The 21,530-nt window shown below is 43.4% G+C and overlaps 2 protein-coding genes across 3 annotated transcripts in view; one reads left to right on the top strand and one right to left on the bottom strand.

Annotated features, from left to right (window-relative positions):
* Positions 1-21,530, top strand: part of Tg (thyroglobulin) — a 180,168-nt gene that overhangs the window by 99,387 nt on the left and 59,251 nt on the right. The window contains 1 exon segment of the mRNA XM_021183215.2: positions 908-1,110. Within this exon segment, the coding sequence (XP_021038874.2) occupies positions 908-1,110 (203 nt within the window).
* Sla (Src like adaptor) overlaps positions 8,524-21,530 on the bottom strand; it is a 32,929-nt gene continuing 19,922 nt past the window's right edge. For both annotated transcript variants that reach the window (XM_085831623.1, XM_085831622.1), the window contains 5 exons: positions 20,085-20,171; positions 17,359-17,462; positions 14,714-14,845; positions 11,285-11,432; positions 8,524-10,413 (listed from right to left, as the gene is read on the bottom strand). In XM_085831623.1, coding sequence (XP_085687749.1) covers positions 10,200-10,413; positions 11,285-11,432; positions 14,714-14,845; positions 17,359-17,462; positions 20,085-20,171 — 685 coding nt within the window. In that variant the 3' untranslated portion in view covers positions 8,524-10,199. The remainder of the gene's footprint in view (positions 10,414-11,284; positions 11,433-14,713; positions 14,846-17,358; positions 17,463-20,084; positions 20,172-21,530) is intronic.

Below are 21,530 nucleotides of genomic sequence, written 5' to 3'. Positions count from 1 at the left end.
ATGAGCACTGGTGCTCTGATCATTTTCTCCTTTTCACTCAGCTCAGGAGCCCAGCTCATGGGATAATATCTCCCTCATTCAGTGTTGGTCCTCCTCCCTCAAGTAAGCCAGCCTAGACACTTGCTCACAGTTGTACCCAGAGACTACTGTACTAGATGATCCCAGAACATGCCAATCTGATGGCTTCTAAGGGCAGATTCTGAGAAGCTGACATGTGTATGAACTCAGGATGATACCAGAGTGAAGCCTAGTATTCACAGTCTGATACTGGAAGACCAAATAGTGCAGTAAACCAACAGGGAGGCTTTGTTATTACAACATGAAACAACCAAAGAACACTGTAGTGTTTGAAAAGAGCTAAGGAGATGTATACACTTTTTGTTATTTTGTGTGTATGTATGTGAGTAATTTCATTTAATATGGTGCTGCATCTTCAACAAATGGTTATTAAATTCTATGATATAGGAAAGAGACATGGGTTCAGTGGCACACTTTTAAAGCCACAGAAGATTAGGCATAAGAAAGATTGTTCTTCCTTGCCTGGCCTGGTCTAGCCTCTGTTTGATGGATCCACCTGTAATGGAATCTAAGCCATCAAGTGGGAATCATGACCTTCCCTGGGCTAGAACTAAACATGCATAGCCTCTGCTCTGCCATGGCTCAGAGAGCAGAGACATTTCCAGTCTCCTGACTAGTCAGTCCAAAGCTGAAAGACAAGTCAAATTAAGTTTGATTCCAAAGCCCAGGTTCTTCACAATGTTCCCACCTGTGTTTGTTGCTTATGGTACTGGCCTGGGTGGACATGAGCCCAAGCCCCCACAAGGAGCCTTGTATCTCACATAGCACTGTGATTGGAACATCTAAAGCTGTTAGGACACTCAAGCTAATGACGTCCCTCTTTTTGCAGGCTCTGATGAAGTAGCTGGCAACTGGGGGCTGCTGGACCAAGTGGCAGCTCTAACGTGGGTGCAGTCCCACATTGGAGCATTTGGTGGGGACCCTCAGCGTGTGACACTGGCAGCAGACCGTAGTGGGGCTGATGTGGCCAGCATACACCTTCTCATCAGCAGGCCTACAAGGCTCCAGCTCTTCAGGAAGGCGCTGCTTATGGTAAGTGGCAGGACTTGCTTTCAGTACTACTCGACAATCTCCCTGACTTTGGAGACTGGCTGGCTGTGGTTGTTGTTGGTCTTCTCTCATTCCCCATGCTATCATTGTTCCTGCTCTAACTATCACTCCAGGCATGAGTGGTGCAGGAGGCTAAAAGGCTTCCTGACTGCTTTCCTCTCAGGTGGAAAATTCTACATGCCTGGGCTCCTCTATCCCCTGGATTCTTATTTGGGTTAATGTTCTTGTCAGTGAAGAAAACTCACTACTCAAGAGTTTATCTAGTGGGCTGAGATGCCAGTGAAGTGAGAATGCTGCTGCTATTGCTCATGGTTCACTGATGTTGATGGTGACAAGAAGGAAGAAATCTGTCACAGACTAGCTTCTGCTTGTATAGAGCATCTGGCTGGTCAGCAGCACTGTGTTAGATGTTGGAGTTCCATGATAAATCAGACACACCTTACTTCACAGGAGGCTTGTGGGTTCCAAGGCAGGAGACACAACATACATAAGGCAGATATTTTTAAAGGATCATAAGACACTTAAAAAGAAGCCCCTGACAAGGATAAGGGATGGTAACAGTGTGAAGAGTCACAGCCCTGCAGGGAATATCTGAGTGAATTGCTAAAGGCTGTGGAAGCATTGACCATAGGTAAAACCTTGGTGACAATGACAGTGTGTAGACAGTGTTTGCAGTAGTGCCTGACTGGTGCATGCATGGAAACTACGCAGGGGGGTTGCTTGTGCATTTGTCCAGATATTTGCTTGTCTCTTCTTATGAACCTAGCCATTTGTAAAAGTCTGATCAGTGGCACTAAGGACATTCCAGAACTTGGTCTTGCCAAGTAAGCTAGGCTGACCAGTGAGACTTGGGGATGGAGCTGTCTCCTCCTCCCCAGTGCTGGGAGTATAACCATATACTGGCATATCCAACTTTTTTACATGATTCAGATTTTACAGATTTTTAAAATACATGTTCTGAAGTGTGGGTGACCATTATTGCTATCTGGTGCCAAAACTATTTTTATCTTCTCATGTAGATACTCAAAATTCACTGAATGGAAGCCCTGTACTTTCTTATCCACAAAGCCACAGCAAGTCTCTCTTCTCCTTCCTTCTGATTTTCTCTACTCTAGGACTTCATGTTGCTAAAAACATGGGGTGTTCATTATTTCTGTATTTTACATAGCATATCATCTCTAAGATTCACCAAGAATATACTAATTTTATAAATGTACTCTAGATATGAAAAATATTCCATAGTAAGGATTGACCAGTGTGTGTATACATCTACTCATCTGCGATAGACACCCATTATTTTCTTTCTGGCTACAGTACTTCTAGGAGCAATGGGTACATCTGAGGCTTTTAAAGAAGCCAGGAAACTGGCTTGAGATCCCATCATGGAAAGATTCCCTTAGACCTGAATAAGAAGAGAGTTTGAGACATGAGTATTACAGGCATAGAAATAGTGAGGAGGCCTCCAGTAATCCAAGCTAAGGAAAGACGAGGTATATGGGGAAAGGACTCAGTCAATAAACTTCAGAACATGTGTTTAGAAATCCATAAAATCTGGATCATGTAATTAAGTTGGATATGGTAGTATATGCTTGTATTCCCAGCACTGGGGAGAAGACAATTCCATTCCTGAGGCTCGCTGGCCAGCCTAGCTTATTAGGCAGAACCAAGCTAGAGTAATACCCTATGTCAAACAATTACAATACACAACAACAGCTAATGATTTGTGCTTAAGGACTGAAAGCCATGTTCTCCTCTGGCTTCCTCGTGTGCACGAACACAATTGTGCCTACACATACAGTTACACACATATATGCACATGTAAATCCACATGCACATGCACACACAGAAACAAGGGAAGATGAAGGACCATTTAAACCAAAACCTTGAGCCTAATCCTGCTTAGACTGCTTTTGCCAGTAATTCTAAACCAGATATCTATATACTCTAGCCTCATTTAACCCTTCTGAGACCCATACCTTTGATTATGTGGGAGGAGAATGTCACTGCTTGACCAAAACTGATGCTTGATGGTATTGTCACTGTCCCTGACAGAGAGAAGAGCCACTTGCTTCTCTGTTTCCCTCTTTGAGCTGCAGGGGGTTTTCCATTCCTTGGACTTTTCTATACCTGTGCATATGGTTTCATTCACAAAGAATACCCCCATCCTTTTCCCCTGCCCATTCATCATTTAAAAATTCCTTCCAGACTTTTGTCTCAGAACTAAGCTCTTTCTATGGTGTGTGTTGCCCAAATATTTCCTGTGCAGCACCTGTACTGATTTCCACAAGAAACTGATTATTTTCAGGGCCAAGTCAGCCTCTGCTACATGTCCCATATCTGAAGAAGAATGGCTAGTGTACCTTGCCCTCCACAGGCCCCGGCTGCCTGGCTCAGCACACCTAGCAGTAAGCAAGTGCTATGCAATGGACACAGGCAGCCAGTGTGCAAGTGAATAAACAGGTAATGTGGTGTTCTCAGGGACCCAGGGATGCCTGTGAGCCAGATTCTTCCTGGCATATGCTTTCTTATGCTTCTTGCAGCTTGGTTCCATTCTGATGTATATCCAAGTGATGAGAGCTTGGAGCACGAGGGTCTTCCAGTTCTTAGTGTTAAACTCGGTCTTTTGTGCTCTAGGCTGATCCTGGAGGTATTCCTCTCAGCCTCTGTCAGCAACCAGACCCTTTTTAGGACCTAGAGATGCTTGAATGCCTTCACTGGGTCCAGAAGGCAGACTTTTCTTTGTGGAGTTTTAAGTGTTTGAGGAATGTCAGAAACAAATGGCAGTGCATTTAAAAATAACCCCTCCGTCTGCTTTACACATTTGGAAGCAGCTTTTACAACCACTCCCAGAAGTCCTTGGGATCGGGTGAGCTTATTTGGAACTGAGCAAATAGAAATGCTTCAATACATTCATGGCTCTTGCAGTGTGCTTTACCAACTGATGTTTGGGGAGAGGGTGGAAGCTGCTGGCTTATTCCTAAGATCTAGTGCTCTCTGTGAACCCTGGTTTGGGGACTGTTGACACAATCATCCAGAGAAGCTGCTGTGCTGGTAATATTTAGTGTCCTGTACTTGACAAAATTTTCGTTATCTTATCTCAGATGCCTCCCACTGACTGGCACAGGGTCTTTATTTTGCTTTCTAGCTTGAGATAAGAAATGTGAGGCTTCGAGAATTTCACCAACTTAACAAAGTACACGTAGCAGAGAAGAGACCTCATGAGGGATCAGGACCTAAATCCAAGTCATCTGTTGTTCCTCATTATATAGGTGCTCTTCTGGTGACAGAGTTCTCTCAGCATCTTAATGAGGTCGTACACATCTTTAACCCCAGCACTTGGGAGGCAGAGGCAGGTGGATCTCTGTGAGTTTGAGGCCAGCCTGGTCTACAGAGTGAGTTCCAGGATTAGCCAGGCTACACAGTAAAAAGACGTCTCAAAAGCAAATAAACAAACAAGATGTACTTAAAAAGTGGTCAAACTATGACTAGGTAAGCCTGGATAATGATCCTTTGGCAAAACCCTTCACCTAGAATTTTTTAGCATAAAATTAGTATATTTAATTCTACTGCCCAACACATTAAGAAACTGATGTGGCTAAGGCTTCGGAGGTGCTATCTACTCTAGAAATTTGAGCCTCTTACTACCTCCAATTCCAAAGGAATCCACGTCTTCAATTGAAAAAGTCCCAGGATAACTTACCTGCTCTGGGCCAGGTTCAAAAAGAAATTAGCTTGGTATAGCAACAGATCTGACAGAGCTGAGTTAGGCCAGGTTTCCAGGGAGAGACAAGGCTGTTAACCCAGAACTGTCTGTTGTTCTCCCGGTCAGCTGCAGCCTCTGGAATTCAGCTGAATCTGTACCCTTCCTTCCCTGCTCCATTCCCATGTGACCATGGCCATCACAAATCCTGGAAAGTGCCCTGCTGTGCCAAATCTCAAGCCTATAGGCTATATATGTCCAAGGATAGGTATGGAAATGGCCCAGAATCTTTGTAGATGACATCATGGACTAATCAAAAGATCAGACACCCCTCTGGGCATATTTATCCTCAGTGGACAGTGTATGTTAGGTCCCTGGAAATCTCTTTCCCAAGGCCCCAAGCCTTGCCCATCTCCCAGTGTAGGTAACCCCTCCGTCTGCTTTACACATTTGGAAGCAGCTTTTACAACACTCCCAGTGTAGGTAGTTGCCATGGTCATGGTATCAGTGTAGTTTCCACTAGCAACGAGATAACATAGTTATCGGCTTTGAGGATTTCTGCCTGATTTTTTTAAATTACTATTTTATGTATATGGGTATTTTGCCTATGTGCATGGTGCCTGCAGAGGTCAGAGAGGCTATTGGAACACCTAGAATTAGAGTTACAGATAACTGTGAGCCAGGGCATAAGGGTTGAAAATGGATCCCAGGTTCTTTGAAAGAGCACCCAGTGTTCCTAACCACTGAGACATCTCTCCAGCCTCCTGCCTGACTTTACATTCTTATTCTGCTAACAAGAGTGATTCTCATTCTACCATATCCAAATATATCCATTCTTTCAGGATTTTAATGATCTTATCAGGTTCTTAGCACTCAGCATTGCCTCTGGTTTGTAGTCCACAGCCAACACTGTGGAGGGTGAGAGAATTCTGACACGGTCTCACAGACTGTTGCCTATGATTGATGCCTGTAACACAGAGGGAGTGTTTTCCTCTAGCTTGTCTCCTTCTAAACTGCTCTGGCCAGTCTTGAGCACAAATATTTCTGTACAGGTTTTATAATGACTTTATTGATGTTTTTCTAATAACTCTCCTGGAATTTGAGTACAACTTCACAGAATTTTAATCTATTGATTTTATGGGTAGATCTACGTCATTATAATGTCTAGTCTTGGCCCATGAATTAAGCTGATAACAGAATGGTGAATACGATATTCAAATGTCTTTGGATCATTTCATAGAGTTTTAGATAGTTTTTCCATGGAAGTCTTTGTAATCATGAGTTGAGACCCTTAGCATGCCATAATTTGGTTGCTGTGTGAATGGCATATTAGTTTTTATGGTGTTTTCCAGTTGGTTGATACTTGTGTTCAGAAACAAGCTGATTCTAAAAGGTTCCTACCTCTAGCATTAATTTGAATGTCTTGTCTGCTGGGTACATGAACTAGCTTAGTTCTATACTGCTGGAGCAGTCTCAGATGGAGTGACTTAGAGACCCAGCACCAAAGCAGCTCAGAGGATAGAGCCAATACCTTCTATTTACAGAGCATTTCATAAGATGAGAAGCTGAGTGTCTGTGATAGTTTGAATGAAAATTCCTCCTATAAGTTCACTGGAAGTAGCATTATTTGAAAGGATTAGGAGGTGTAGCTTTGCTGGAGAAGATATGGCATTTTTGGAGAAAGTGTGTCACTGAGGGTGGGTTTTGAGGTTTCAGAAGTGAGCCAACACTCATTCTTCCTTCTGCCTGTGGTTCTAGATATAGAATTCTCAGTTCCTCTCCAATACCATGTCCCACTATGATGATAAACAACAAATTTCTGAACTGTAAGCCAGCCCCATTTAAATGTTTCCATTTTTAAGAGTTGCCATGGTCATGGTATCTTTTCACAGCAATAGAAACCTTAACAGGACAGTTTCTGTATTATACTCAGGGCACTGGTTTCTTATAGAAGCTTCTCTACCACCCCAACATGGACTAATCCGCTTCAGTAGGGCTGAGTTTGAGTAGTGGAGGGTGAAGGTATCAGAGGGATGGAGAGGAAGGAAGGACCCTGTTGATCCACAACTTGTGCTAAAGGTCCTTAGTAGATCTCTTTTCACCCTCAAGACTCACTGGACTCACCTTTTTTCTCCATTTTTTTTGATTGAGTTGGTAAGGCTCTGCATATTCATCTTCTTTATTACATGTTACCTATTAAATTTCTCTGTAAAATCTACATTATGCCTATATTTAAAAGTACTTTTCTGACACTGGCCCTGTGCTTTACTGTGCCTGATATGAACTCTCATCTTCTCTTAGCTCTCCAGCACCAAGCTGAGTTCATTGTGTCTCTGTCTTTGTTTCTGAGACATCATGCTGTACTGAGGCAATAAGATCCCCTCTTGCTGTCTTATCGGCAGTGCCTCATACATTTTGGAATGTAGACAGTGCTGTTCTCTCCAAGCTCTCCATTTTCTGAACAGTGTTTCTGTTTACTCAAGAATCCTTTAAGAATTTAGATTCATGGAATTCTTTCTCAACCTCTTTCAAGGTGGCAACAATGCACCTTTAATGGTTGTTTAAAATAGTGCAAAAAAAAAAGGTATCATTTTCAGGATATAAGCTGTCTGCCTTCTCCCTAGACTGCATTTCCTGTAGTATTGTGTAACTGATTCTCATCTTACATTTCCTTTTGCTTCAACATGTAGCAAAAATTTCCCTTGTATTCAATTCTCTGCGTGCAAATATTTCCGCACATTCATCAAGATCACCTGAATCCCATGATAGAGAATGTCTCATAAATGCACCTGTGTCTCCCTCCACAGAATTTCTTCTACACGGGGATACACCTTCCACAGCCTCCCTTCAAAGTAGAGTGAGGGTTTGGGCCTGGACAGAGTGTACCCTTTCTTGGGTACCTCCTTTAGTTTTAGGCTATACAACCTTAGAACTATGTCTCAATTTGATGCTGGAATTTCCAACATTCAACTTCCACCTAGCATCCACAACCTAGTAAACAGTTATCACTCTTCTACATTCATCCTTCCCAAGCTGCATTTTTCCCATATCCAAGCTTAGCTCCACCTCTTCAGGGCTTACAGACTCCACCCTCTGGATGATGCTTCTATTGCTGTAGACCCTCAGGCTCAGCCATTCAGCCCTTTGATCTCTTGGAGGCTAACTTGCTCAGGCCTAGAGGACCTGCCCGCTGACCTGTGGCCTGGACTGTGCTTCCTAAATCTTTGTGTAGCTATCTGTTGTTCCTGCCTCAGCATCCATGTAAAGAGTCACAGCTGCACAAAAGCTCCTATTTTCTGCACCCCTCTCTTCCTCAGAAAGTGGATCTTTGTTAATGGCATCCTGCTCCATCTGTGACATTGGAGACCTCCACAACCACAAGCCTCAGCAGTTAAGATGAACAGGTGTCCAGATAACATTTGTGGAAAGAGATTCTCAGGAGACTGAGTAGCTCAAATAATAGAAATAATAGGAAGATAGTTATCATGATGATCTCAAGAAATCCATGCTCCCTCTTGATCCCTCCTCTCTCTACTCACAGGAAGTGAGGTGGGGACCCCGAGTCAGAGCAGTATCTCTTGCTGACCTTTGTGTGTGTCCTTCCAGTTGACCTCTTCATTGAAAACCAACAGCTTTAAACTCCTGAAAGGCATATTCATGATTGTCAACCCATAGGTCACTTATCCAAGGTTAAATAAGTATTAGTTTTACTTTAATCAGGAATAAATACATGATTTGGCAAAGTGTAATGCTTCCCACTTAGAAGTGCCCCCACATACTACTCAAAGTTCCAATCACATTGACCACAACAGAAAACAGCACAGAAGATAGTGAACAGAGACACATCAGGAGCCAGAGATCATGGTCTCATAACAGAAGTCACTGACCTTGTGTGACATTTGTTTCTCACACACTGACCAGTATCTTTGAAATAGCCTTTTTGAAAGACCTCAGAGAGCACCCATGCCTCTAGGTGTAAAAATACCAGATCCAACCATATGTCACGTCATGTCAAGGCATATGCTTGCACTATCTGCAGGCTGAGCCCAGGTATATTGAATGCACATAATGGATGACAAATCTTTCCTGTATTTCTCTTACCAAGAATCCTTGTGATAGACGGGGATGAGTTAGCCATGACTATCCTGTCTCCCATTCCAGCAGGATATAGGTGTGAGAGAGAATGAAGGCTTCTCTTTCCTTAGTGCCCTGTGGGTTTTCTCTCACCTCTCACAATAATCTATGGCAGCATTCAGCTTCTCCAGTTCCCCTTTCCTAGAAAGGGGCATTCTTATTCATGCAGATGCCAGCCCTTCTTACAGGAAAATATACAGGATAAATTAATTCTCTAAAGCTAACCAGCTTCCTTATAGAATAAAACAAAACAGCAACAAACAAACAAACATTAAGCATTCTAATCTACTTGGTCCAACAAGCCTTGTATTCCCTTGTAGATCCATGGGAATAAGAACACCTGGGTAACCCTCACTCCTCCTCAGTTCATTGTACCTGTGAGGGTTCCTCCTGTTTCACATTCAGGGTTACATCATGTTGTTCTCCTTATCTCTCTGCTCCAGCTGGAATCCCAGCATTAAGGAATTCCATTCATACCTCATTTATTCCCATTTGACCTCAGCACAGTATTTCACCCAGGCATCTTCCAATAGGCATGAGGAATGGGGGTTCTAAAACATAGAACCCCAACAACTGGATGAGTCAAGACTGTCTATCTGAGGTTTTCCAGTAGAGCTGCCTCCTCCCTCTCCTGTTTTCTCCCTCACTACCCTATACTCTCCTATGGCTTAGCATGGCCATCTAATGCCCACGTGACTTCAATACCCCTGAGTGCTAAAGATTCCATTCGGCTCAGAGATGTAATCTCTTCTGAATATTTGTTTAGTGTCACTGGTCCTTTAGAAAGAGAAGAGACATAACCCAAAGGTCTCACTGGACCATAAAGGTAGTTTGGCTCCAGGTAGAGGTCATTCTGAAGATCTAGGAAGGCCATCGTCCCCATGTTCTTTCTCAGATGGATGCTCTCCACATGGTCTCAGAGAAGGGCCATTTGGATTGTGAGTTGGAGTCAGTCTCCAAGTACTCTTGCAAGAGTGTTCTGTTCTACATACACACACTCATACACACACAGTTCTTTGACGTGCTGCCCCATTTCATCATGATTTAAACATGATGTGACGCCACAATACTGATCAGACATCAGGGAGGAGTTCCTCTGATCAGTGTGTAAAGGCAGTCTCTGTGTGATTTCCTTTGATTCCTGGAAGACCTGAGGTAACCAAGGAGGAATGCTGGCCTCCATAAGACCCCAGGTGACAAGTCAAAGCCTTTGTTTTTTTGTGTACAAGCCAGGTCATTAATCTTCAAAGTACTGGGGTGCTGAAAAAAAGGAACTCTTGCGTTTGCTGCCAGTGTACATTAGGGAGAGACTCTTCTTCTTCCGGTCAAAGGAGCTGCTGTCATCCCCTGTCAGGGACAGGTAAGAGGCGATGCTTTCCCGAAGACCATAGCTGAAAAGGGATTCATCCACTCTGAGTGGGTTCTCTGCTCCTTCTGAACCTTCTTGCAATCTGTGTGTCAAAAGATTCAGACAGAGAAAGTGGAGAAGAGAGGGATGTTGGACATAGTAGGTTGTGGAGACAAGGAATGAAAGGATGGGAAAGACAGAAGAGGAAGGGGAGGAAGAAGGAGAGGAGGTTAGATTTTCGCTAGCTGTTTTAAATTTCATTTCTTGCATTGGTGGGCTGTATGATTTTTTGAAGACACTGTTTCTTCGTGTGGTTTAAACTTTCCAGGAATATTCTTAATGTATATTTTTATGGTATTTTAAAGAACTGGCTGTTTATTTCATGTCTCAGGAAATTCTTATCTCTGGTTTGCTTTAAATTAACTGATGAGGTATGTAGACCCATGACCAATTAATGAGATACCCACTGATTACAGCCCACATATACACATCTGGAAACTCAATAGCTCCTGATGAAGTAAATAGAAAAATTAATGGAAGTATTTTTCCCTTTCTCAGGGAGAATGAATTACCTTAAGATTTGAGTAGAATGTTTAAGCTTTGTAAATAGATTCTAAATATTAAATTTATTCTAGATTTATTTATGTGTTTCTGTTTGAGATTCTAATAATCAGAAAGAGCAGGGTGATGTGTCTTGTTAAAAAATAAAATGGGTGTTTCCATTGAAAACGAACTTTGGCAACGTTGGAGGCTCCTGAAAACTATAGACACTATATGCTAAGTGACACCAAAGCTGTGTTCACTGAATTCAGAAGTTGCCCTTGCTCATGGTGCCAACAGAGGCAACAGTAGTGCCTGGTACTTTCTCATAAATTTTCTTGTTCCAGGATCACCCACAATCTGGTGCTCATATATGTTTATGAGGGGTACATGTGCACACACACACATACACATATGCACACACAAACACATACCTGGATACCCTCTTCCAGTCAAAGGTCTTCTGGCGCAAGGTGACAGGTGAACCAGGGCTGGTGCAAGGTGATGGGTGGGATGTTGGAGCAGGTATGTTCTGTGCCAGGCAGGGTGTGGTGAGCACACAGCATAGACCATCAGCCACTTCTGTGAATGGAAGTACACAATAGTCAGGGATCCAGGCATGCTATAGGCAGTATGGGGAACAAAACAGAGATCCAGAACAGTATAGGCCTCTGGTTGTTGGTATGGGAAAAATGAGGCCAAGATGCTAAAGGGCCACAGGGGTTCACCAATGTTGCTATTTACTGAAGGATATGAACTTTAGTCTTATTTGTGGACAGAAAACAGATATGGGATCAGAGTTAACCAAACTTGGGTATGTGTTATGGCTTTGATCTGATGGTGAGTTACATCAAGCATCTCTGAGCCTTGTTCTCCCAAGTTGCAAAAAGGAGGGAAGGTGAAGACTGAAGAGTGTAGTAGACAGAGAGCCATTTGAGAGCAGAGATATCATATTAGGAATACGTTCATGTAACTGTACCTGGATGGGTCAGAGAATGAAGCCATGGATTATAGCACAGGCACCTCCACAGCATGTGTACTGTTCACAGCAGGAAAAAATGAAGCAAGAGCAAAAGAAGGAGAGGGAGAAGGAGGAAAAGGTTGAGAGAGTGGAATAAAGGAGGAGACAGGTGAAAAGCAGGATCAATATAAAAGAAATAGGAAGGGGAGGAGGAAGCAAAAGCCAAAGGGCAAGAGAGAGAAAGGGGGCAATGTAAGACTAGGAAAAACCTCTGACCCTGCATACTCTGTAGGAGCAAAATAAAAATGAGATAAGCCCAGCGTTTCACCACCACCACCTCCACCACTGGCCTCATAGGGCTTCATCTCTCTTGGAGCAGCAGGATATGACTCCCATAAGTTTCAAGCTTTTCTGGCCCATGCATCATGAGAAACACAGATACTATTGTCCCAGGTACCTCAGGACTAAGGAGTGGTGCCACTTTACTCAGGTCAAAGGTCTTAGCCCTGTCTTCAGTCCTGGGAAGACACAGAGGCATCTCCAGCAGGACACGGGTATCTTTGCCTTGGTTCACCTATCCTCAGACTTTAGAGATCATTCCTGGTTGCCTACTTTCATTTGTTCTGTGCATCTCTGAGTTGCCATTGTCCAATAATAAAAATAAACTGTCTGAGGAAGCATCTGGAACAGTACCTTGTTGGACTAGATGTTCAATGGATTCTCAGAGAGGGAGGGAGGACACATCACTGACATAAAACAGGGAGACACCTCAGCTCTATTACACGGCAAGATGGATCCTGAGAATGCTGGGCTTTAGATCTATACACACACATTGCATGACACAGAGTAAACAAAGCCACCAAGTCAACATGACCCAAAGGCTGAGCACTCTCTCCCAGTTTATCTCATCGAGTGTTTGTCTAAACTTTATGTAGTTAGTAGCTTTATACTTGGGACATGGAACAAAAAACACCAAGTAAATGGTAGCAAGAGTCCTGAATCACTGACTTGGAACCAATAACACATGCCAAAAGCAGTGTATGGCTTTGAATAGAAAATGCATAACCCTGTCCTGCCTGTTGGCTGTTGTCCACCATCTCATTCACCCTGGTCCCAGCAACTCTGTTTTGATCCCATTTTTCCAGTGAGATCTGAGACAAGATACAGGAAGCATTTGGGTTCCTAGGCCCTCTCCAGTTTGGCAGCAGTGAGCCTCTGACTATAGTCCTTCAATCCACAAGATCATCAGAAGTGTCTTTCAGGAAGGTACTAGCTTAATGCCACTTGAGACACTGCACCAGCTTACTGTCTTAGCTGCAGTCCAGAAGCTCAGGTGGAAGTGGGTGTGCCTAGCTCAGCATTATGTGGTTTCCTGATGATGAGAGCTCTAGTAAGTGACATCAGCCTTATGTTTGCTATTGTCTATGCAAAATTTATGGTCAGTGCACTCCTCATATGATTGTTATTAAGAGTCAAGTACCACAAACAAACTTTAAACATAGGCAGTTGAAGTCCAGGACTCCCTTCCTCTTTCATTTTTAACAAGCTACTAGCTTTAAGAAGTGATACTTGAAATTATTTTGCACCCATCAGAATGCTAGACATGGCACAAGGACCATTGTGTTTAGCAGTCATACAATGCCCCACAAAAGGCTGTACCTACCACCTTTATGGAGCAAGAGGTCAAGGCCTTACCCAATATCCTTCACCACCTAGTTTGAGCACACATCTGCCTATGCCAGCAGCCATTGCTCAATACGTGCTGTTTCTTGTAGGTCAGAGGTGTCATCTATGGGTTCCTCCCTCCTTGAAATGCCCTTTGCTTCTTCAGCTAAAGACCCCAAATCCTAAAGTTTGTAAATGAGGTTCCCAGTACACGGTCAAGCACCTTGAAGGGGCAGGGAGATGTTAGCAAAATAATGCCATTTTTGCCTCCCTCCAACTGGGCAGTGAAGCTGAGAAGGAAGGGGTTGAAGGAAAGCAGTTGCCATTCTGTAGGTGCTCATGGCCAAGTGGCAGGCAAGAGGGTTCAACACTTTCCACATTCCAGCCCCACAAATTCTCACTGCGCCTCTGAAAGGTTGGAACAATTAGCATCTTCTTTGCACAGGAAGAAAGTGAGACAAAAAGAATCACAGAGGCCCAGGTCCACATCTGCCACCCGGTAGACATGAGATATAGAACAGGGTTTCTATATCCCATCCAAAGAGTCCATCTTTGAAAGCCTAGTTAACTGCTAATCCCTCTTGTCCATGGACCATAATTCTAACAAGAAGGCTGGTATTTGGGGCTCCTCAGTCTAATGCCTCTCCCACTAACAGCACTTTATTCTCACAAGTCATATGATTCTTCTTGGTGATTCTCCCCATCTTGGTCAGCCTAGGAGACATATTCTCTTCTGGGAGCTTGTTCTCAAACACAGACAAGACCACAATTAACTGAAGTGATAAGGAGAGAAAGGCAGCAGTGTACTTTGGGAATAGGAAAATGGCTGCTGATTCTACTGCTATGGTTACCTCAGAGAAGTGGGGAGAGATTGACATTGGAGGTTGAAAAGGTTTTAAATGCAGCAAAGGGGAAATGAGTGGTATTATCAGAACAACACTCTAGAGTGTTCCTGTACAGACAAACACCTTAAAGAGAAGCAAAGTGTCTACAGTATATGGCTGTGGTTGTGAACACAAAACATCTTGGTATGCTTTCTTTATGCAAAGAGGACATTCTGCTATCCAAGCAGCATGCTCAGGTGATCTTGTTTAGCTGAGGAAATGAGCTTGCATATGAAGATGACAACACAGGTAGGATAAAGTCAATGGCTTTTCTCAGGGACCTGTGCCACTTACCAAATACTGTCATGCAGTAGAACACAGGCCTCACCCCACTGACCTTCCCTATCTCTTACCAGAATAATGAGTCACTAGGTCCTCCAGGCATTGGAAGGTGAGCCTTGGTGAGATGTAGTACCAGTTGTTGGGAAGACGGAAGATGCGATAATGCTTCACCTGCCTGTGTCTTACAGACAGTGAATAGAAACCTGCAAAGGAGATAGCAGGGATCAGGGGTATCCATAGAGTTCCACATAAGGGTAACAGGCTGCTTCAGACCCATCTTTTAGGTTAGTTCACTATGGAGCTTCTACATGTGACTTGGCCTGCCCAGAGGGGATCTTGCCCTTTTTGAGGTAAACTCTGAGATTCTGTGCATTTGGTTAGGAAAGATACAGTGTTGGTAGCCCTGGAGTCCTTTCCAAATGCACACTGAGATGTTTTAACTACTGTCCTTCCAGCCTGTGTATCCCCAGTATCACCACACCATGTGCTAGGAAAGGGAGCCCATTGTTCTTCACCCTTCATGCTCCCTGTTCCTCAGTTTAAGCCAGATTTTCTTAGAAACATGGAGCAGGTGGGTTGTGTTCTAAGTCACTGAGAAATTTGTGAAAGAATGATTTCTCCTTCAGCATCATCATTAAATTAGAATGCACTGGCAGGTACCATCACCTCTTGGAGCCTTGGTGTCCCCAAGTAGAAAGTAAGACCTGCTCGAACTCAGTCTGTGCTGTCAGTTAAGACCTGGAAGAGACTGTCCTTGAATATTGTATAGAGGCAGACATGGAGGCTCAGATGCCTACACTCAGATGGTCCAGAGTCATCTCACTGAAGATGGCATCCCTGGGTACAGGCCTCAGTTTCAGATTCCTGACTACCATGAGAGGCATGTGTATCTAGTTGCTCTTCAGTCCTAGTTTTGGAATCACTCATTATGTGACTTCTTGTCACATTGACAGGAACTAGAAATGTGGCAAACAGGTCTGAATTGGCAAGCAGAAACTCATCAGAACTGTGCATAGCCAATGGGAGGGGCCTTCTACCTGGTTCTACCCTCTGCAGGACTGAATATGAGGTGATTTGGGCATGAACTGTGACACCCTGGGCCCTCTATCTCCTTGGTCATATCAACCCTGGATCCTTTGAATACTCTGTGTATGGAGAACCTTGGAACCTAAGTAAGGCTTCTTTCTCTGTATTGCTCTTAGCTATGCAGGCTTTGGTGAGAAAAGTTGCTCTGGGACCTCTATGGTTACATATTACAGCCCCTGCTTCCCCAGAGTAGAGTGAAATCCCTAGTATCATGTGGCTCTGTTCCTTAATAGGTCCTGGGAAAACTCAGAAATACTGTGATTTCTGTCTTGTGAGTGAGAAAGAAGCTGAGAAGTTGAATATGCTTCCCCTAAAAAGGCTTCAACCCCAGACAAAGAAATGCAGGCAACTAAAGAGTGCTAGGTATGGGAGAAAGAATCTTCCCCAGCGAAATTATCCAATACTAAGTGGTCATCCCTAAAAGCATATATACAAGTAATGTGATACAGTGTGAGCAGGTTGTACTTAGGTATTTAGGAATATATGTGTACACACATATATGTAAATATAGCAACAATTATTGAAAAGGAGACCATAAATTTGAAAAAGACCCAGTTGATGATGCATGTGAGGGTTTGGAGGGAAAAAAAGGAAGGAGAAATAATGTAATTACATGATAATCTAAAAAAGAAACCTAAAAATTTTTAAAATATCAAAATAATAATGAGAAACAAGCAGTTCAGTTATCCATATCTAGTCTATAATATATTATATATAATATATATGTTTTATGTATAAGTATATATACAAAATATATAAGATACATATATATTATATCCCTAAACTCTACAACAGACTTTCTTCTGGTTACTTTTTATGAGTCATTCTTATCCATTTATATCCCATAATTTTTTCTATGAAGTAGTTCTTTACAGTGAGTACCCTGAGTTGGAAAAAAAGGAGTGTACTGCGCATGAGAGGGTACTGTGAAGTGTTTGGATCCTGTATCTTAAAAACCTGGGAGCATACAGGCAAAGTGATAAGTACTTTCTCAGACTAATACCCTACCTAACATGGTAAAGGATCCAGGCTCGTAGAGAGGCAGTCTCCTAGCAATTTAGGCCTGCCACTACCCCCAGGCTTGAAGGGTGACAAGGACTTTGTTGTTTCTCTTTTTAGTGACACAGGAAATCATGGTGATAAAGATCACTGTGAGTTTACAAGCTCACACCTGCTTGTCCTTATTCTCTGAGATGCCCCATTTTACCCCAGCTCAGAAGTAACTGCTGTTGAGGGCCTGTGCACAGGAAAACTACAAGAATACCTACCATGTGCACACCACTTGAGTCTCACTATGACTTCACAAATAAGCAAACTGAGTTCAGAGAAGAAAAGAATCAGCCCAGAAACAGAGTACAGGCCATACCAGTCCTAATGCCACAATCTGTATATCAAGATGCTGCCCAGGCCTGTTATTCATGTATGCTCTCAGTTGAGGGAACTATGTCTTGCCCTATCCTTATCTTCCTGTCTCAGGGAAGGCATGACCAGGGAGCTGACCACAGGCCAGGGTCTCTACATGCATGTGGGAGAAGAGGAATAGATCTATAGCAAGGTAGTTGAGAGCAACATGGGCTATGTGGCCATATGTTAATAAAGCAAAAACCAAAAAACAAGAAACAAGGCTCACCTTTCTTTGTTTCACTCTCTCGAATCATGAAGCTACCAATCTTTGTATCTGGCAGCTGCAGCAGTTCCTCAGCCTTGTCCCTGCCCAGTCCTTCAAACAGCCAGCTAAGAGTAAAGAGGACAGCCTTAAGTGTCCACAAGAAATCAAGACTTGCTAACTCTAAAATAAACACAATGTCAAAAGCCAGTTACTAGAAGGCTGCCAAAATTACACAGATGAGGGAAGTCAACTGTTGTTTTATTCATTCATTTACTCATTCACTCATTCTTTCAAAGTGCTCTGAGTACCCATTTGTGCCCAGTGTTGCATAAGGAATGACTGAGAATATGTACTATATATGGTATTTCTTGCCCTGTTTCTTGGCACTGACTAGAGCAGGACCTGATCTTATTTCTTCAGGTTGGTACACTATGTGGATCTTTCCTGTACACTCTGCCAAGGCAACAACACTCCAAACAATGCACTATTGTGTTCTCTTATGGTATCTAAGGCATCTCGGGTGTCCTTGGTGGAGGTTTGGGAATGACAGAGTGGACATGGGGAAGGACAGAGGTGCAGTGTGGTCCTGCTCCTGGGGAAGTGGCACTCTTTCATGAGGATGCTCTTTGTGTTTAAGCATAATCGTTATTGTATGTTTGTATGTTTCTCACTGTTTTCACCTAGCAATGGGAAAAGATAACTGCTGTGCTACACAGTGGCCCAACACAGCTGGGAGGACTACTGTCACAGAACAGTGACATACAAGGTACTCATAGTAGGACACTCAGCACCAAAGCAACCTGAGTCCAAACTCTATGGCCTCTGCTTCCTTTGCATACTGAGCTCTGCCTGCCTCCTGCCAAGGGGTAGGTGTGTTGTTAACAGATGCTGTATTCTAGAGAAAGGACATTGGCTGTTAATCCCTAGGTCTAACTCAGGCTGTGGAGAACAGTAAAACTTCCATCTCACTCCCTGCATTATTTATAAAGGCACATGCACGCTGAGGTTGAAGCACACAGGCTGAGCCCTCCTGAGCACCAGGATCCAGGACACCACAGGTATAAAAGTGGTTCCATTTACCTCCACATCATGATCACTTTCCTTGTTAGAACCAAGATATGCCCTACTTACAAATTATCCAATTATTCCCAAGTACAACAAAATACACATGTATTAGTTTTAATGTATATAGAAAATATTTGTACACCCAAGCCCTTCATAAAAGTCCTATTCATAACTGTGAAAATAAAACAGTATCAAGACCCATGTAGGGATGTGAATTGTCTTAGTATATTGCTAGTGTGTTAAGCATGTAAAGACAAATGCTTACCTAGATATCCTAAACAGGTAAAACTTCCCCTCAGGCTCAGAAGAGAAGCCCGAGGATCAGACTGATTAAGTAATTTTTCCAAGTTATCATCAGTTGAGAGGGTAAAATTGTGCATTCTGAGGGGATATGCGATTCCTTAAACATTCTGGTGTCTAGTGTCTAGCTTTCTTTTTTCCATCTATTTGATGGGCTGACTGATAGGGCCAGGATTATGTTAGTCATCTGGGCATCTCACCACCTCAGCTCCTACAATTGCCCTATGCCTTCAGTATGAAGGGATACGTTGGTATGGGAAGCTGAGGAACGAGCAAGTCTCTGGTTTTAAACTTCAGTTTCTAACTCCAATCTCATTGGACATGACTCCCATAGCAACCACCTCTGTTCACCTTCCCCATTGTAGCACAAGTGATTAAGATTACCCATAGTGAATTCAAGAGCTCGAATGTTTTCTTCCCAGTGGAAGCTAATGGAGTCTGTCAGGTTCTTTATCACTTGAACAGTGGCAGTTGCTAGCTTCATGTTTCCTCTCTGCTGTGCATGACCTAGCTGAGGTTTTGCCTTGGTATCTTGACAGAAGAGGAGCCTGCAGCTTGGCAAGGCTAAGTCATATTCCCAAGGCCCCTCCATGGCAGAAGGGAAGCCTGGGTGTTAGTTTGGTAGTGTCAAAGCTTCACAGGAGACCATGAGTCCCCTGCCTGGCTGCAGGAGCAAAGAACCTAGTGTGCTGGCTGCTCCTCTGCCAGTGGCTGCCTTTATGGAGGGAACACAGCCAATGCTTACAGAAGTGTGATCCCTGTGCTGCCCAGCACCACCTCCACTTCAGCAGTGTAAGTCTGTACCATTCCCCCATCATCCCACGCTGTGATCTCTGCTGAACAACTGAGGATACACAGGGCTGAGAAGCTTGCCCATTATCTCATGGTCTGGAAGTGACAGAAGCTAGACTTGAACTCACAAAGACTGACTTTTAGCCCCTGAATTAGGCTGCTTCCTAGACATGGTCCTAGAGTGCTCAGGTATGGCAGGAGCACTATGTCTGAGTAAGAAGTTCCAACTTGCTTCATTTTACTGCTGGGGAATCAAGTCCTAGAAAGTGGGAAATATTACTCCAGGGATGGGGTAAAACCATTCCTTTAAGCAATGCTTTCTTTCCACTGTACAGTGCTAGAGCTTTTTTTTATCACTCGAGTCACCCATACACATCATGGCTGAATGGTACTTTTTTTTTTTTTTTTTTTTTTTTTGGTTTTTTGAGACAGGGTTTCTCTGAATAGCTCTGGCTGTCCTGGAACTCACTTTGTAGACCAGGCTGGCCTCGAACTCAGAAATCCGCCTGCCTCTGCCTCCCGAGTGCTGGGATTAAAGGCGTGCGCCACCACGCCCGGCACTGAATGGTACTTTTAAGATGTATACTTACCCATGGTACACTCTGGCCACACATATCCCTGGAATATAACTTTCCCGGCCAGTGCTGAGAGAAATGGCTTTCCACCAGCCCCCTTCACTGTCAGGACAAAGCAGAAAGGGAAACATGCATGTGTAAATGGTAAAGCCAAAGATGTAGTCATCAAACTAACTCATTGCCCCTTGGGACACTCCTCTTTCATGATCTGTCATCACCTCTTAGACCTGCATTTCTCCAGTTAAAAATTTAGATTTCCTCTGTCTCTGTGTGTGTGTGTGTGTGTATGTGTGTGTGTGTGTGTGTATGTGTGTGTGTGTGTGTATGTGTGTGTGTATGTGTGTATGTATGTATGTGTGTGTGTGTGTGTGTGTGTGTGTGTGAGAGAGAGAGAGAGAGAGAGGGAGGGAGAGAGAGAGGGAGAGGGAGAGGGAGAGGGAGAGAGAGAGAGAGAGAGAGAGAGATGGTATGTTGTGATTGTCACATGTGTGCATGTGAATGCCAAACGTGAATCTTGGTTGTCATTTCTAGGGATACTGTCCACCTTGTTTTATTTTTCAAATCACTGAAAATATTCATCTGTGTGTGTGTGTACATTTCTGCATGTGAATGATGTTCGGGATGGGGCAAATGCTTACCATAATATGCATAAAGGACAATTCTATATAGTTATTCCTCTCCTTTCATCTTTACATGGGTCTGGAGGATCAAACTTAGGTCACCATGCTTGTGCACCTAGCACCTTTACATGCTGAGCCATGTAGCTGGCCCCATATTTGTTTTAGTGATAGCACCTCTCACTAGCTTGGAAGTTGTTAAGCAGGCTAGACTGGCTGGCCAGCAGTAAGGCTTATTTTTTCTTCTCAACACTGAGATTATAGGTGTATATGCTATCATGTCCAACTTTTGGAGGGGGTGCTCCAAGGGTTAACCTCAGGTCCTTATGCTTACTCAGCAAGCATTTTACCAATAGAACTATTTTCCCAACCACAAAATTTAGCTTTTAAAGCCTATATATATACCCAGCAGACATCTCTCGTCACAAGTTACGTGCTCACAGGGGAACCTGTTCACATGCTGACAGTGCCACCCCTGGGGGACCAACAGTTCATTTCCTCAGCTGATATGCATGATTGAAGAGTTTCAAAAACAAAAACTTCCTGTACTGGTTTATTCCCTCAAGTATAACCAAACATCCATTTGCTTGTCTAGATCAATTAGACTCTTAATTGAAGTACACAGAGCCCTTAGCATGTGTTATAGGCAGTTCAAACCTATACTTAAAGACAATGGCAGGAACACAGGCACTGCTGTTATCATATACAATGCTTTTGGATTCTGCTTCTCCTCCCAGCATGCCCTAGTGCATAACATCACCCTGTGTATTCTAAGGGTGCCACTGGAGGCTGTAAGGTCCTGGGAGGGCAGGCCACAGCAGGGACTAAATTTCTCACCTCACAG

Source organism: Mus caroli, unplaced genomic scaffold (assembly GCF_978045245.1).
Source record: "Mus caroli unplaced genomic scaffold, Mus_caroli_1 scaffold_16, whole genome shotgun sequence".
NCBI classification, from domain to species: Eukaryota; Metazoa; Chordata; class Mammalia; order Rodentia; family Muridae; genus Mus; species Mus caroli.
This window is presented reverse-complemented; position numbering and strand designations above follow the sequence as displayed.